The sequence below is a fragment of the Archocentrus centrarchus genome, chromosome 3 (genome assembly GCF_007364275.1).
Source record: "Archocentrus centrarchus isolate MPI-CPG fArcCen1 chromosome 3, fArcCen1, whole genome shotgun sequence".
NCBI lineage: Eukaryota > Metazoa > Chordata > Actinopteri > Cichliformes > Cichlidae > Archocentrus > Archocentrus centrarchus.
Genome location: NC_044348.1, coordinates 18,992,810 through 19,011,442, shown reverse-complemented (window position 1 = coordinate 19,011,442; position 18,633 = coordinate 18,992,810). Strand labels below are relative to the sequence as shown.

The window sequence follows — 18,633 nt, the reverse complement described above, 5'->3', positions numbered from 1 at the left end:
TACCGAGCACAGCAGAGGCCTGACACAGGGCAAGGCAGCCTCCTTCTACACACAAACGCACAGGCAGTTGTCCAACACACAAACGTTACAGGCACACACGTTGGCACATCTCATGATGTGCTTACCAAATGCTTACAAAACTCGCGCGCGCACAAAGTTAAAACCATGTTGTAAGGTAGTGTGTTCTAAATCCAAAAGCACAATGGTGAGTGGAGAAGGTCAGTGGAGCCCTGAAACAGGCCCTGCGGTGCTGGTTCTCTGCTGTCCCATCAGCTGCTTTCTGTTGCCTGTTACATGTACAACTTGTGTGTTTGCCTGGCGCCTGGCCAGGCCCGTGTTTGTGGCCTCATACAGTTGTGTGATGCACAACACGCCTAAGGCAGGTCGAGCCATAATCCAGCTCTCTCTCTCTCTCTCTCTCTTTCTCTGTCTCGCTCGCCTTTCCTCCTCCCTGTGTGTAAGTTAATGGGTTAACCAATAAGCAGGGATAATTGAGACAAACAAGCCAATGAGGAAATGTCACAGGAGAGCACAAGTCAAGCGAAAAACACACCGCCGACGGCTCTGTGTGTGTGTGTGTGTGTGTGTGTGTTTGTAGTGTGTCTGTGGATTCAGCCTCATGCGTATGCATGCACGAAATTAAATATTAAATCATGTATATTGAATTGTGTGTGCTATTCCTACACATACACATGTTTACGTACATGTGTATGTGTCTAATCGTGTGTGTGTGTGTGTGTGTGTGTGTGTGTGTGTGTGTGTGTGTGTGTGTGTGTGTGTAGCCTGTCAGCTTTTTTTTTCAGGGTGTTGCTGTAAAGCAGGATTCTCCTGCTGTGTCTGCTCTCTAGGCTTCCTCAGCTGCGTTTGCATACTATACACCTGCCTCTGGGTGATTACAAAGACACACACCCACATATGCCCTACACACACACACACGCACACACATTAAACAGAAGAATACAGCACACACGTGAACACGTATTTGTTAATCAAATGAGCAGCACTTTTAAAGAGCCCCTCCTTCCTTCTTCTCCGGTTCAGTACTTTGTCTCTGGTTCTCTGCTCTTCTGTCTAATAACAACGGGACTTGCTGAGAAGCAGCAGATCTGATGTCTTTGATATGGAGACAGATGAAGAGTCGGAGGATGCAGGTAAGAGAGCTGAGTGACTATAAAAAGCCTCATCAGAGCAAAGACGTGTGGCGCAATGCATTCCCTCAGCTGAGAACAGGAACGCTTCTGTTGTCTGTGCTAGAAAGCAGGTGTGCCACAAGGCATTGTGGGAGGGAAATGATATGACGGCACATCAGTTTGTCAGCTCTGGCCAGCTCCCCCCACCTGCTTCCAGTGACTTTGTAGGTCTATGTGAGTGTATAATTGAGTCACAATAGATGCTAGTAACCATTTTGTTAGTGACAGCGTTGGAGGTTCAGGCTGGATTTGTGACTGTTAAAACACGAATTAAAGCAAATAATGCCAAGAGGCATCATGTTTGCATCACCATCCATATTGTACAAATCATCCATTTTAATAAGTAACTTAATCCAAACTCAGGTGCAAGTGCTAAAAGATTCATTTTCTTTTCTGCAATGTAAAAGCAAATCTGTGCGTTTAGTGAGAAATTTTGTTGGTTTGTGAGTCACAACATTCTTGCAGTTCACTATCACAAGGATAAACACTGGTTGAAACAAAGGCCACACAGAGAATGTCAAACACAAATAAGTGGCAGCTCAGGTGGAGCGTGGCACAATGTGTTTATCTGATCGCTATTATTCCAGCAGCAAGAAGGTCACACACACATACACATACACACACAAAAAATGAACATGCAGTGGCCACAGGAGTGCAAAAAATGTCTCTTCTAAAGTAAAATGTGACTGTTGATTGACTCTGTCTGAGCAGTTATTTTGCTAATATCTGTATCAGTACTGTAACACATTTATCTGGAACTATATTTGCAGCCGTGTAGCTAGTTGCAGTATTAATGCAAATTCCCCTGAGTAGAAGAGCAGCACATCAGAGCAGATGTGCTGTGTGTAGTCAGTCAGTAGTCGAATATTTTGACAAGAACTTCTCCAGACCTTGGCTGTCGATGCTTAAAGTTTTCAGATATTCGTGCAGAATAAATAGCATAGCATTCTGTCTTGCAGTGTTATTTGCCAGCGCTGCCTCTTGTATATTTATCTATTAACTTGCAATTCGAGTGTTTATCTTCACTATCCTTTTTCTTTTATTAATAAATGCAGAAGCCTCACCAGTTGTTGGCTGGTGACCTGTTATTCTTTTAGTTTAACCGTCAAATTTCTCCTTTCTCTTTTTAGGTTTGAAGGTTTTTGCCATGTCTGCCAGAACTGCATAACTTTATCAAAAACATGAATCCTTTTAGCATTTTTAAAATATTTATTACTATTATTTCCCTGTTGATAAACTGAATTCAGTCTTAGCCTTGTGTCTAGCATAGATGCTTTTTATTTGATTTCAACTCAGTGTGGACAAGGTTACGGTATGGCGAAAGACACATACATTACACATACACGTCTACACACGTTTGGTGTCACACAAGCACAGGGCCACGGGGTCAGCATCGGATTTAGTGTGTGTGTGAAAAGTGTTGAAGTATTTGTGACAGGAGTGTGGCGTGTTTTAGATGAGTGTGTGCCACTAAAGCTAGTTTCTTGTAGGAGATGCAGATTTGTGTTGGAGCTGGAACCGTATAAGGTTATGTGATGTGTGAAGCAGATTTTAAGAGCAGGTGGTCTGCATCCAGTGACAGAGCAAACATTTAGTTTTACTCTCACCCTTTCTTGACCTCAACTTTGAAACCGAGGGAGGTACTTAAAACGTTGTTGTGGGCTAACAACCTTAAACCTCATCTAGCAGCTCAAATGGTAAATAGTGTCAGTCTTTTCTCAGCTTCGGAGTCGAAGAACACCTGATGTTTAATATAAGGCAGCAGGTTAGGATAATAAGATATACTGAATACACAGGCTATTTTTAATACCACCAGCCTTTTCGGTGAGCACCTCCAACCCTGCAAAGAAGCATATGAATTGTTGTGATTTTACCAATCTCTTATCCAGTATTTTCATTTATTTGTCTATATGTTGGAGCCCAAAGTGTTTAAAGGTGCTGTTTAAAAAAAAAAAAAAGGTACATTTAAGCATTTCCAACCTGAAATATAAAACATGGATACTCACAGCTTTGTGTTCTTTCTTTTCCATGTCAACTGTCCTCCTCCTCATGGCCACTGCGCACTTCACCTCTCATCCTGATGCCTCACTTCACAGGTAAGTGCTTAAAATCATGCACACACATGCACGTTTGTCAGTTGTATCAGTAATCTCTCAGCAGCATCACACAGCTCTGTGTGGTGCTGTTGAAGTTCTTAGCGAGGCCACACTCCTGGATAATGCTGGAAAGAAACAGAAGTGAGTGAAAGTGCACAACAGACCTCGGTTGTTGTCCTGTTGACACTGAGGTGAGGAGGTGCGATTAGACTCTAAACACACCGGATAGCTCCTGGATATAAAGAATTGTGGGTGTTTTGTTGTTGTTGTTGTTGTTGTTTTTTTCCTTTGCAGTAAAGCAGGGTGAAATATAACCCAAATATTGCATCTCTATATCAGAACTTTTTCATTTAGTCCAGTTGTGAGTGTGTGTGTGTGTGTGTGTGTGTGTGTGTGTGTGTGTGTGTGTGTGTGTGTGTGTGTGTGTGTGTGTGTGTGTGTGTGTGTGTGTGTATTGTGCGTGCATGTGCATGTACCCATCCATTTGCCTGCACGTGTGTGTGGTGCTCAGCTGGCCAAGTGAGAGTTGTGTAATTGCAGGGTTATTGCTGCTGAGCCTGATGGGTAATGACACATTTGCAAATTAATTCTCAGTGCTAGGCTGTGATTAGCATACAGAGAGAAGCATCACACACACAAAGACTGATACATACACGCACACATGCTCACACACTTCACAAGCTTCTAATCACCAGTGCGAGGTCAGGCTAAATGGGTGTGCGTAATGGTGGAGCGGGTGCAAGTCTTAGCAGATAAGGGTGAGTGAAGGGTGACGATATTATTTCTCATCATATTTGATGTGGACACGCTTAAGTGCAGCTTATTTTTTTTACAAATAAAACCTCTCCTCTCCTCCTCTCATGTCTTTTCTGCTTGCTAAAGCCATTCAAGGTAAAAGTAGAGCTCACAGAGTAGCTCACAGTAAGTAACATTACAAAACATTGCCCACAATAAAGATATTAGGATACATTGCTTGATACGTTGCAAGAAAATCAGACAGTACATCACAATACCTGAGTAACTGAAGAGACAAAAATACAAATATTACTCAAAGTGGGCGTGTGCTCAACTCCAGGTTTGTCAGCAGTGTCGACATTCGTATACTTCTTAAGAAAAAAACAAAGAGAGTTGCATTGAATTCCACCATTGCAACAGTCAGATTTATATGTCTGATGCAACCTCTTTTCTGTGTTAAAACAATTCAACATCCATCCGTCCACGGTTCAGTTTGTGCTGCGAGCAGTTTTGATCAGGGAGATCTGGAGGTCATCGGGGTTTCAACCATCTTTGCTGCGCCACCTCGAGGAGTCATCAAGTACTGTGTTTTGTAGGTCAGTACTTCAGTGTTGGGGGAATCTGTTTAGAGCGGCTGCATATTTTATTAAGGACTTCTGTATTCGGTACCTGCATCTTGATAATTGTACCACAAGAGAAAGTGATAGAATATATTGCAATTTTGATATTTTGCCACACCCTTAATGTAAGATGGTTGGTTGCTCTGTAGGGCATTTACGTGCAGGGTTGGGAAAGGCTAAGATAAGATAAGAAATTATTTATCCCATATTTGGACATTTATTTACAATATTAAACTTTTTTTTTTTTTACTTAAAGCAGGATTGCGTTGTGAAGATTTTTGCTTAGCATGGTATCACTTCACACACGTTTCCTTTCATAATTACTGGCTATCCTTGCTGACACAGAGATAATCAGTGAAACGGTATCACCGCATGCTTTTAAATATGTTTACGCCTAATGTCACGGTTTCAGGTTGTCATTTGTTACACTTATAAGTTGCCGCATGTGAAGAACAGTTGGGTAGTATCTGTTAGGTTGTGCAAAGTAAAAAGGATTTCTATTTCATAAACACAATTAGTGCCTTTTTTTGTATTCAGTTATATAATGATTATGGTCCAATTAAAGATCCCATTTAAAGACTTAAATTTCCTTAAATTTACATCGGAAGTCCCTGACACTTCTGTTTTTGATTGCGCATCCACGCTTGTGATGTTGCATGCAGCTCAGGCTTTATTTCTTTCTTCTCTTTGAGAATCCCACACCTTCACTTTTTGCATTCACGCCAGAGTGCAGCATGTTACAGGAGTGCACGGTGTATGTTTGTGTGTGTGTTTATCTTTAGTCTATTTGGCACTCTCGAGGCTGTGTGGGGTAGGTAAAGATTATAGTGATGCCTTATCTTTGCACTCCCTGCTGTGAAAGAAGTCATACTTTCAACCCTCTCCCACCAGCAAACACATGCGCACACACGCGCGTGCACACACGCACACTCAGGCACACTCAGGCACACTCAGGCACAATGCTTCAGAGAGTGATTATGTCTTTGAAGGGGGGGATGTAGGGAAGACAATGGTATAGTGGGTTGACAGGAAGTGAGCATGGCAGGTTTATATATGTGTGTATGTGTACAGTATGTGTGGCTGAGCTCAGGCTTGCTTTCTCTGAATATTGCCAAAGAATTAAGGAATATATAATCTCTCTCTTTCTCTGTCTCTCTACCTGTTTTCATTCCTGTCTTTGTCAGCTGAGTGTGCGTTCCTTTCCATCCTGTTTTAATTTTATTCTTTTTTTAAACCCCCTTTTCACTTGTTTTTGTTCTTCCCCTCTCTTGTTCTTTCCCTCTCCCTGTTAGTTCTTGATCACAGTGTTTCAGTCTCACACGCTGCCTTGGTCCCCAGGGAGCTTTTATACCCTTTCAGAGAGTCTGTGTGTGTGTCTGTGTGTGTGTGTGTGTGTGTGTGTGTGTGTGTGTGTGTGTGTGTGTGTGTGTGTGAGAGAGAGAGAGAGAGAGAGAGAGAGAGTGCCTCCATGTGCGTTTCTTCTTCTGCAGTGCACTTGTCAACTGTGACTCATTACACTACCTCGAATAACAGAGGACAATAGCTATTCTCCAGCATTGCCTGTCCCTTAATGAGCAGCAACATGAAAAAGCAGACACATAATTCTTTATCGTTACCTGTCAGTGCCACTTTCCATCACTGAAATAACCCACATGATTAGATTTCAAGACAGTAACCTGTGACGTTACGGCTCTTTTTCTCACTTACTAGTATAAAACAAAATTAGTTTAATCTCAGTTTGCTTTAGAAACTTGTTGTGTTTCATGTGTTTATTACAAAAAGTCCTCCTGCTATACAAAAATGAATGCTTAGGGTTTTTTCTAAAGGAAAGAGGATAGCTGCTGTTTGGAAATTTTACATCATCAGCTGCCAGTTATGTTTCTGTATTAACTAACATAAGGAATTACTTTTAAATGGCACATATTGCATCTGTCCTATCAAGCATTTTACATGCTATTTCACATTTTGTCACCATTGTAACAAAAGTACTTTCAATCACCCAGTCTGCATGCCAAAATGCATTGTTAACATTGGCTTAAGCAGCCGAGCATGCGTTTTGCAATTGTGAGGTCAGGACTTTTGGTTCAACATATTGAAAATGTGACTCTTGTGGCTCCCCCACCTCTCAAAGGACTTTTGTGCCTTTTTCCAACAGCATTGTATCCAACAGCATTAGCTTGCTAATAGTTTAGTTACATTTATTATATTCCCATAGTGATAGTAGTTTGCCTAATCTTTATGCCTATTTTTGTGTATTTAATGAAACTGAAACAAGTGATTCAAAACTACAGTGAATTTTGTGGCATAAAAGGAAAATAATTCATTCCCTTTTTTTTTCCCCCCACTACTTCTCTGTCACTGTAACGCCAACCTACTTTTTCTTTCATATTCTGTGAAGTCATGCACAGATAATGCATTCCTCAAGCAGCAGCCTCATTGTGGATAAACCTCCTAAATCTAAGCCTAAGGCGCAATCGCCATATGGCAAATGTTTTACCGTATGACCAAAATCTGACATTCCTTCATTTTCACGTAAATAGTGGGGGTTTTTTTGTTTGTTTTTATTAACCCATGTGCACAAGTGGGTACACTTTTCCCCCCTGGCATTGGTAGTGTGTTGGTTAACACCGCTGCCTCACGGCATGAAGATCCTCAGTCTTTCTCTGTCGACGTTGGTTGTTCTCCCCGTGTCTGTGTGGGTTTTCTCCGGGTGCTTCTGCTTCCTCCAGCTGTCCAAAGACCTGCATGGAGTTAGGTTAATTGGTGATTCGAAATTCGTAGGTGATTCGTAGGTGTGAATGTGAGCGTGAGTGGTTGTCTGTCTCTGTGTTAACCCTGCGGCAAACTAACACCCTGTCCAGGATGCACCCTGCCTCTCCCCCTGTGGTGGTTGGGTTAGGCTCAAGCCCCCCATGACCCTAATCAAGATAAACAGAAGATGGATGGATGGATGGATGGATGGAATTGTCAGTTTGATCATTCTTTTTTAACAAAGTTGTTAGAACTAAGTGGCTTTAGTTTACCAGATGTCTTCAAGTGGTTTTGCTGTGGTTCTGTGTTTTCAGTGTGCAGTAATTGTCGTTCTCTTTCAAATTAGTAACACTGGTCGTTGCAGTGACGAAAACAGATTATGAAGTACCGGGATAACCTATTTTTGGGCAAACAATTTTGAGTTTGCTCCGCCCCATAGCATTATTCGAAGACGTATTTGTAGTAATAAAAGCGTTAGATGTTGTTTTAATTGACTTGTCCTCTTCAGAAGATTTATATAAATATATTTAAAATCTTTATTGAATGTAATTGAAAGAAAAAATTCTGGACCGATGCGTAAGCCTCTATTGTTTGAAAAACAAATCTTCTTGTCATTTTTCAGTCCTCCTTATCTTCATGTCATCCAACTTCCGGAAATTGGATGCCGTATTTTTAGTTCTCTGTCTGTCTTTGTCTGCCGATGTGTCATCGGACTAGGTGGTGTTGCACCTCAGTGGGACACATCACCTCCCAACCTGCCTCACAAGGTGTGAGACACTTCAACACGTACCTCACGTACACACACCTGTGCAAAAGAGCACAGAACCACGCATGTGTCTCTCAGCAAACGTGTGCGATGTTTGCACACGTTTAACTGTAAAGAATATAGTATGAAGGGTCCATAAATGTGAACGTGCTGAACTTACTGATCCACCTTTGTGTTAAAGGTTACACATACTACAAACTGCTGACACATTGTGCTTGTCTTATTTAAACATTTATATTGATAACAGGAACTTTGCCCCCCCCTCCTATCTGCTTTCCTCCTTATCTCAGTCTCTAGATTCCCCTTTCTCTTTGTGCTTGTCTCTCCTTCTGTCTGTCTCTCCATCTTTCTTCAGTCATCAGTCCTTATTTGTCCTTTTTGCCTGCGAGCATGCCTTTCGCACTCCTGCTTTTTTTTCACTGGATGTGTGTTGTGTCCTCTGATTCTTCCAGAAGTCATGGGACCCCTCAGTGTGCTTCCTTCTCCCTCTTTCTTATAGAATGGGTTGGAGAGCAAGTTAGTCCAGGGGACAAAATACCCTGGTAGACTATTTCTGCATCATCTATCTTTTCTCTTCTTTTTACCCCTTTGCTTTCTTGCTCTTGCCCCCAATCCTGCTGTTTTTGTGGCTGGTATTCTTTGGCATGGATGCTTCCCAGCAGATAGTTAACTCCTCACCCCTATTGCCACCATCTCAGTCAGGTTTTTGTGTGGAGCAGGGGGCATAACACAGCATGTTTTGTGCGTTTATTTGTGTGTGTGTGTGTGTGTGTGTGTGTGTGTGTGTGTGTGTGTGTGTGTGTGTGTGTGTGTGTATGTGTGTATGATGAGGAGAGAGAGAGAGAGCGAGAGAGAAGGGGGAAAGTCTGCTGTCGGCGCAGCATGGCGAGCAGTCTGTGCAGAAGACTGCACAAGCCAAGTTTCCTAGACGGACACACAAACGCACCCACACACTTGCAGACAGAGACGAGGACTCTCATTTTCAGAGGAGAGAATGGAGGCGGGGGATCTTTTATATTTTCCTCCTCCAAACACGTAGCTGTTCTATTGTGAGCTGCCCTTGAAGACCCACAACACACTCTCTGCACTCTCTACGGGTTGATGCTTTCCTACTGTCTGATACAGTGAGAACAGATGCTCCCTTGATAGTCGTTGGCCTCTCGCTGTCACTGGTGCTGTCCAATCAGCTGTCACCCTAACTCCAAATTGAACTGTGACCATTCTCCTCCTCGGGTGAAGCATCAGCACTGGCTGGTATTTCCCTCTCATCTGTACCCTTGCCTATTTTTTTTTTTGCTCTAACACCACCAACCCCCTCACACACACATACACACACACACACACACATACTCCCTTCCTTGCTATCTGGCAGTGTTGTTGCCTGGAGGGAGTTCATTCTGCCCTCCTTCTCTCCTCCTCTCCTCCACCTCTTTCCTTCTGTATCGGCAGTGGGAGAGAGAGAGCGAGAGAGAGAGAGAGAGAGAGAGAGAGAGAGAGAGAGAGAAGGGAGGGTGAGAAAATGAGAGAGCGAGAGAGAGTGGCAGCAGTAGCGGAGGAAGCAGAGCTGTTTCTCCTCTGATCATCTTTCTTGGATAGAGGGATAAAAGACAGTCCTAGGAATCAGTCGTTGCTCTCGTCTGCAGGATTTACCCAGCCTGAGTTTATTCTCCCTCCTTCCTCTTTTCACCTCTTCCTGACACCGGACCGCTAGCTTTTACATCTCTCTCTCTCTCTCTCTCTCGCCGGCTGTCCCGACTCCCGGGTGTGTGTGTGCTTGCGTGTGTTCATGTAAGAAAGAGCTCGAGAAAAAAAATGCTTCCTGCTGCTGCTTAGAAACGAACAGCAAGTGTGTGACCCTTTGCCCCTGGGATCTTGGGCAAGAGTGAGGGGGTTGAGAGCACGGGCGTGCTCTGGGGTTGACCCTTGCACCGCTCTGTCTGTGTGTATCTGTGTGACTGTCTGAGTGTTTGTGTATGTGTGTGCGTCCTGGCTGGCTGGGCGGTCCCAGCCTCACGCTTGGTTAGCAAGGACCAGAAAGCAGGGATGACAGGCTGAGTCCCAGCCCATCCTCACCACACACAGAGCCTCATTTCTGGGTGGCTGCGAAGGCACAGTCCCTCTCTGTCGAAGTCATCCAGGACAGGGCTGCTGCCTGCACATTTGAAACAAGTTGCTCTGTCTTCATGACACTTAAAAAGAAACCATGTTTGGACTAAAAGCACCACTTTACTACTTGCCAGGTAAGCTAATGTCGATTGCCTGTGAGGTGGAAATTAATGTGTGTTTAATTTCATTTTCCAAATGTGCATGTGTGTCAGTGTGGGTGTGTGTAATTGCGTGTTGTGACAAAGTGCTCTGGGGGTTTGAGGTTAGCTCTGGAGTGCATCTGAAGAGACACTTGTCTTTGTGCTGTTGGTCCTGAGGTTGGAACCTGAGATCCGTGGCTGGTAATGCTGTGTGACAGCAGCTCTCACTCTGTTTCGCGTACCTCTCAGTTCTTTATTATGGAAGTCAGCAGGTAAACAGGACACTAACAGGCTGCGTTTGTTTTATTCAGCACAGCGAGTCGAGAAGCAAATGTATAGTTTTGGATGTTTGGTCTATTTCTTGTGTGTATATGGACGGGTTTTGTATGCATGCTTGCATATGTGCATGCTTGCAGTTTTGTATGAGCGTGCGTGTGTGTGTGTGTGTGTAAAAAAAATACTAGGGCGGCATGAGGTTACCGCCGGTCGGCGCTTAAGTGCGTCTCATGGCTCACTGGGCACTGATTGTGGAGAGGACAGCCAAGAGTGGGCAGTGAGAGAGGAAGGGAGAATGACAGACCGAGGTAGAAAGATAGAACGAGCGAGAGAACTTGAGAAAAGCAGTACTTTTCTCTGCCTGTGTCTCACTGTTGGGCTCATCATTCTTTTATTTTTGCGTATGTATTCATTTGTCCATAAATATTTAAATGCTTTGCCTCCTGCTTGATTGCGTGACATACACACTGTAAACTCGCATACCTCTCTGTATTCTTCCATCAACTCAAACATACATATCGTTGTTTACGGGACCCTTTTTTTTTTGTCATCTAAATCGAACTGTAATTCAGTTTTATATTGTAGCCTAAATCTGCAAAAGGGTGCTTGTCCTTCATTTAGTGTGTGCTTTCATCTGTGTGTGGATATTGTCTCCCTGCAGCTTAACTGAGTACACTTCTTCAACACTTCGCAGAGATAAATAATTTATGTGCTTTAGTCAGCAGGAGAGTGTGCAGTTAGACCATGACCGACCGCTTAAGTCTTTCTTTCGTTCAAGCACATTTTTTGTATTAATTGTGTATTAGTTTAAGGATGTGAGCCCACAGCACCGACGTAAAATATGTTGCCCTTCAAATTGGGTTGAATAAAATATTTAGCTGTGTGCATGCTGCTTTTTTCTATGTGATTTTCTTTTGCATTATGTTATGTTTTTTTAATGTTTCAGGCACCTTTTTTGTTGTGGATGTCACAGAAACACAGAGGACTCCAAAGATTACCAGTTATAGATTAATGGTAACAAATAACCTAAGAGCGAAAATACTCAGGTCACACCTGTAATTACCTCTTTTAAGGGTACAGTGAGACACTTGCCAAATGTCTACAAATACTTTTTTTTCCTTGAATAGCCAAGAAGTACACCAAAAACTAAGTACTTTAATATAGGCTGATGTCATTTGCGAACTTTAACAGCTTTTTATCTCCTATTTTTTTAACCTCCTTCAGCATGTGCCTGTCTTCGCCGTGTCTGCTGTGTCTTTCTAGTCTACTTCTCTTTTCAGACGGCTGGTTTTGAAATGGATATTTGCTGGTAAAGGCCACAGAGTGCCTGCTGTGTGGGAAATAAAGACAGACAGAAACACAGAGAGGTGTTTGTGTCAGGGGTTAGAGAGGAGGACAAAAGACTCAATGCACTACTTTTCTACATGTGTCAAAGCCTCTGACCAGAGGGCTCTTTATTTTCAAGGTAACGCTTGAATCAAACAGTGCACTATAAGAATGAACCAGAACGAGCAGAGAGAGACTGTGTGTGGAAACAGGCAGAATGTGATGAGACAAAAAACAGGAGACATTTAAAAGAAGACAGGGATTCAGTTGCTGGCTGTAACCTCCTTTATCTCCTCACATTCCCTCTCTGATGCCTCGGGACTTCCTCTCTTTGACTCTCTGACTCCCGTTAACCACCCAGTCATCTTCATTATTTCCCTCTTCATCCTCCTTCTCCTCCTCTTCCTTTATTTCTCCTATGGAATCTGTGATCCTCTTCCCACTCTTCATTACTCTGTGTTTATGTCTGTGCGTGCACGCGTGCATCTGTGCATGTCTGTGCGCCTTGTGATCCCTAAACCTCTCACACCAATGTAGCCTGCAGCGGGAGAGCCACACAGATTAGAGACACAGGTCTTCGTTGTGACAGTGGCCAAAGCTAGTAAGGTCTGTGTGTGTGCGTGCGTGCGTGCGTGCATGCGTGCGTGCGTGTGCCCAGCACTGTGGGTTGCTTCTTCTCTTCCCCCTTCTTTCATTCAGCCACTAAATGAGCCCCTGCCTGCCTTCCCGTCTTAACCACCGTTGCCTTGGAGACCATGTCAGACACATGCTAGTTCTCCATGATTATTTGACAACAAAAAAGGTTGGGTTAAATAAAGAGGAATGGGTTGGGGGTGGTTATTGATGGGAAGAAGGCAAAGAAAGTGGAGAAAGAAATGTATTAAGAGAGAATAGCAGCGAGCGGTGTAGAGATAAAGGTGCAAAGGAGAAGCACTTGAACTTGGGTTGCATTTACATCACAGGCGAGGTGGAGCAGAGCCAGGGAGCAACCACTTCAAAATGGAGGAGGGTCATGGTCACTGCTTGTCACTATGCCCCCGTCTCACTTTTACACTCCTCAGGTAACTGTTCTTCTAGCTCCATGTCCCTATTTTTCTTCCCACATCTTTCACCTTCTAATGATCATCCTCCGTATCTGCCTTTTTGTAAGCCCAGTTTTTAATGTTTGCGTGTATTATATCTTTTTTGGTGTGTCCATGTTAGGCAAAGCTTTTGTCTAATAAGCCTTCATTGCCATGCACAAATGAACTTCTATTGTTGTTTTTCCCCCCAGTAGTGTTTGTACTTCTGCCCTGATGGTTACATGCTGAGAACCAAGACAAAAAAAAAAAGGTGTAAGAGTTAGAGAAAACAGGATGGGCAACAGAGTCTGTGCCTGTGACAGTAAAAACAACTTGTGAGGCTGAAACCACAAACCACAGAAGCAATGAGGAGAAAGGTGGAGTGAGGTTAAAGAGGAGGAAAGGCTGAAGTTTTGTTATGACAGGCCACAGACTGACAAGGTTTTGGTGTTGAGAGCTAATCCCGTCAGACTCTACTTGAAGTCTCCTGAGGTAGACAGATTCATTCAGACATCCACTTTGTAAGCCAACCCACTTGTCAGGACAGGATACAAAAAAAAGACTGAAATGCATGGGTTACCAAATGTCTTAACTGACATTTATTTTTATCGAGATGAGCAGATAAAGAAATCTGGAAGTAAACCGCTTTAATTGTTGTGATCTTCTTCTCTTCCCTTCTCAGGAGGAATTTCAGGAAAACACGGTAATCTGGCCAAAACGCCTTTCTCCTCTCTTTCAGACACATGCACACACAGAGGGAATCAATATGTGTAGGAGCCGTGCTGGGTGTTAAGCCCTAGATCAGAGTGTAGACTAATCACTGGTGATTACTGAGTGCTCGCTCAGAAAAAAAAAAACAAGCTAGAGTACCGTATGTAGAGATGATTTGGGGGTAAATGTGCATATTGTGAATTTGCTTGTGGATATGTGCAGAACCATCGCACACTGTTAACCTAAGCCACAGGAGAGCATTCATCGATAAAAACCAGCAGAGGGGTCCATACTGTGTTAGAAGATTATCTGTGAAGTAGTGAAATCATTATATCCAATTAACTACAGTACCTTTGCCTGTTCCTTCTCTTTATTCCTAGCTGAGACCATCTCCCCCGATCAATTCCTACAAATCTCCCCACTGCATCTTTCTCTCTTTATGCTAGCATCAACTCAAGTGTGACCCATCTCTCTGCATCTTTCTCCTCCTCCCACTGTGCTTTTATCCCTCACTTCGCTCTATCATTGTATCCATTTATCTATTTTACTCCCCCTTTGCTCCTCGGTCCTTCCATCGCTCCATTCCTCCCACTCCATGCGCTCTGACAGCTCTGTCATTAGATGGCAGTAGCAGCAGTAAAGCAGTCACGGTGATGGACTACTGACTCTCTCGCCCTTTCTCTCTCCTGCTCTCTCTCCCTCACTCTGCCCTTGCTATAAAAGCTGTGACCCATTCTCGATGTGGCATCTGTTCCACGCCAGTCCGCAGGTGGTTCTGCCCCAGTCGTGGCTGTAAAGGTTGGCGGTGCCGTGTCTCTCCGGCTGCCCTGTTAGTCTCCTCGTAAACCTGGGAGTTGTTAAACCCTGACCCTCCACACCTGTGGCCCTCGCTTTCTCTTTGGATACAAGCCACCACCAGTGACAGTGTCGTTGGAGCTCCGGAAATACACACATTTATGTATTTAACAGAGTACCTTAAAGGCGGTGTACAGGCGGCGTCCCCCTGCTAAAACGTGCTAACACTCCAGCGATGTACTTGAAAAAAATGGCTTAATGCTTTCTGCTTTGGGATGAGAATCAAGGGGGGGGGGACATCTCATCTGTTTAGTTTGTGCAAAAATTGAAGTGCAAACTCAACAAGTTGAGGTCTCATGTTGTGTGTTTTAAAATTTCCAAAAATAGTAACCTATTAACTTCATTAATTGGCTGATAATAAAATTGAACCAATCCAACTAAAACTTTTTCTAAACCTTCCTAATATTGGAGTATTTTTTTAGTGTATTATCTCTGACAGGAAATTTAGCTCCCTTGGCAGACGTGAACACACACACACACACACACACACAAAACCCTTACACACTTTTCTAACAGACATTTGGTGTGCTAACAGGTGCACGGGGGGTAATGAGGGCTTCACTGATATTACAGTTGCAACTATGATTTATGGACTGCTGTCAGTTCTCTCTCGTTCTTTATTTTCCCTCCGGTAGTCTTTGTCAGTTTGGCATCAGGGAGCTGCAATGCTGTTTGTGTAATGTGTTGTGTTGTGTGTAGATTTGTTTGTTCTGCTCCTCCGAGGCTGTGGATTGCACATATAGAAGCAGTAGTGGGATGGTAAATCTTTTTTTTTTCTCCAGCACTGTGTGTATGCAGGGATATTGCTTGGCAGGTTTTCTACGTCACACTCAGTATGAATTCCCATCAAACACTCGGCGTCCATGGTGGCCGCTCACCTCTGCTCTTTTGGGTTAAGTCACTGTGAACTGGCACGTCCCCCAAGTGGAATGTGAGGGCAATAAGCATGTGGGCTCACTCATATTTTGAGGTTTGAACGTGTGTACGTGCGTGTATGTGCGTGCGTGCTGTCACGTCTTTGGTGAAACATTATTCCAGCAGCAGAAATAGCTGATATCTAATTTCCTTCATCTTCCTTTGCCTCCACTAATCAAATTAGACTACAGAGAATTCTAATTAAACCCTGCCTGCATCTGATGACGCTGGGTTCACACAGACAGACATGCTTACAGACGCTCATGGATGCACATCATTATACAATGACACACGGGCACATAGATGGTATTTATTTTCACTTACAAGCACTCAGATGAGTTGCATTAGGTAGCAGAGTGGAGAGTAGCTTGTAAGCGGCCCACCATCTGACTGCTGGAATTACTAGAATGCAAAGAGAATGGGCGTGGAATACATGGAGGTAATGCTTCTGTCATTGAGGCTAGTTGTCTAATTGATTTGTTAGAATGTAGTAATAGAATGACTGAGTGGCGTTCTGAGGAAGCAATATTTGAGCAAATTTAATTTGTGAGAGAAATGGAAAGTAGAGACTGTATTGAGACTGGATTTTCATGGGAGCACTCACCTTGTAAAGTTTTGTGACTGCATCTTCTGTGGTCGTGATGTTGCCGTGTTGATAAGACCTTTCCACAGACAGACATATAAACACCTGCCCCAGCACTCCAAACTGCCTTTGTGGTAGTTACCACTTCAGCAGGTGTCTTCTGTAATAACGGGACACGCACACACCCTACTTTCCATGTCTGTTACTCAGTACTCATGTGTCAGAACAGTCCCATCTTCAAACTCATCCAGACTACACAACTGCAAAGTTCCATTAATGTATCCTGCATGGCTGCAACCTTATCACGTTCATAAAATCCGGTCAAATAAAGAAACAGAAACACACGCAGAAGGACTCAAAGTTTCCTAGTTTTGCAGTTTATTGAGCTACAATAATTGTATCCAGGTGTTGGAGCCATGTTGAGCTTTTTTTTAAAACTAGGTTAAGAAAACCTATAGGAGAGAGATATTTTGAGTTAGACTATGACTAATAAATAAAATGAATTTTACTTAACTGAACAGATTATATTTACATGTGTGGTTTATGAAGCGTGTGCAGTGATAACTCTCCACCTAATGGCAGGTGACTAAAAAAAATGTTTTGGATTAGTCACTTCTCCCAGAGCATATTGTGATGACAGACAGACAGACAGCCCGCCTGATGGAGGCAGGTATGAAGGGAAAGAGTGTATATGATTTTTTTTTTTTTTTTTTTTTTTAAGGTTAGAACCTTTTATTGATTTTGACCTGCAGCACAGACTTGACTCCTTGCACAAGCACTTTACATGACTGTTGACAGAGCGTGCACTATAACACCATGTTGGACACAACTGACTTCAGAAGGTTAGAGTTGATGATTCCTTGCTTTAACCCCTGGAACATGTACAGTAGATATCAAAATCAACACAAAATGTCTAACCAAAGTTTTCCTGCAAATGCTACTTGTGAATTTTAAGAAAAAGACATTTTGGCAGCACAGATAGGTTTTTTTTTTTTTTCCTTTTTTTAATTGAATCTGTATTTTTAAACTATACCATAAATCAGGAGGGTGATGCAAGTAGTTGCATCACCTTCCTCGCACACAGATAAACAGACAGACTGACAGTGGATAGGCTGTATCTGCTGCCAGATGATCCTCTTCTGCAGTGCAGTTATATTTTGTGCGCTTCCTCCCTGGCAGACCACCTGCTCGCTACTCCAATCTGAGCAATCAGGTCCTCACACTTAACAATTTGAATAAACATGAACTCCCTCCTTTCCACGGCGACACAGTAACAAATATACTCACACCTGAGAAGTGACAAATGTCAATGATCTCATATGTTCCCTGCCCTTTTAACTGCACCATAAATAAATGGTCGGTAGAGGAGCAAGCACAAAAAAGGAGATCGATGATGTTAGAGGGAGAAGTAGGGTAATCCTCCCTCACTTCCTGTGGTAATTAGGAGTGTGTGAGGCTAAGATTTATGAGGAAGAGGACGGGGAAAAGAGAGAGCCGTACCACCCAGAGAGAGGGTAATAAAGAAACTGCTATTTTTCTACTCTGAAGCTCTGTAGAGCAGTGTGTATTTGTGTGTATCATTGTATATGTTTCTTGTGGTGGGTGAGGGCAGCCTTTTAAGCTGACAGCGTTCCAATCATTAGCCGATGGGATTTCAGAGCTTAACCATCAAAGCAAACCCCTTCACTTATGGCAAGAAATGAAGAAAATGTAATTTGGCCATTTCAGTCCCTTCTCTTTGTTCAGTCAGTTATTTGTCCTCCTTGTACAGACACACAGCTACTTTCTCTGGATGCAGTTTGCAATATTGTGTTTTTTCACTTTCCTGTTAGATGAGTATCTGCTACCAGGTTTCTGTGCATATGCTGTTCAGTACCCCTCCTCTTAGCCAGGTGTTATGTGGGGTGTCAGTGCCCCCCCCCCCCCCAAGAAAAATCTCTAGGGTCCAGGGTACGTGCCTGTGTCACCATATGTGAGTGTTGGAAGGGTTAAGAATGAACAGCCAATGACCTCAGTGAATCAGCAGGACGTGCAGTGTGGTACATTAAATGCTGTAGTGAATGAATAACCTCTGTCTCTTGTTTTTCTTGCAGTGTTTTTTTCCTGTTTGGATTGTGTTTGTGAGTGTGTGCTTCTTTGTGTGTCTGATTGGTGCCATGCTGCCAGCCTCTCGGCACACAGGAAATGGAATTGAATCATGGGAGATAGATTAAGAGAATGACGAGGGCTCATCACATCCCGTTAAAGACGGGAGATAACTCAGGGCAAGGTCTCTCTTTTTTCTCACTTTCCTTTTTCTCTCTGTCTTTGTCTGTCCTCTCCTGTCCCCGTCCATACCTTTTCTTACTTACTCTGTTCTTTGCTCTCTGTCGTTCTCAGACGGTGGTTTGGCATCGGATAAGTGGTCACTGACAGAGTCTAAAGTGCCATATTAAAACTAATGTCACACACTGAATTTGTGTGTGACTGAGTGTGCGACAGAGAGATGGGGAAAGACTAGAT

The 18,633-nt window shown here is 43.2% G+C and overlaps 1 protein-coding gene across 2 annotated transcripts in view; it reads left to right on the top strand.

Annotated features, from left to right (window-relative positions):
• Positions 1–18,633, top strand: part of gse1b (Gse1 coiled-coil protein b) — a 162,099-nt gene that overhangs the window by 88,949 nt on the left and 54,517 nt on the right. Inside the window, exon 1 of one of the 2 annotated variants that reach the window (XM_030719505.1) lies at positions 10,043–10,398. The exons of the other annotated variant lie outside the window; for it this stretch is intronic. Coding sequence (XP_030575365.1) covers positions 10,362–10,398 — 37 coding nt within the window. The 5' untranslated portion in view covers positions 10,043–10,361. Of the gene's footprint in view, positions 1–10,042; positions 10,399–18,633 lie in introns of those variants that run through there. 2 annotated transcript variants of the gene reach the window in all.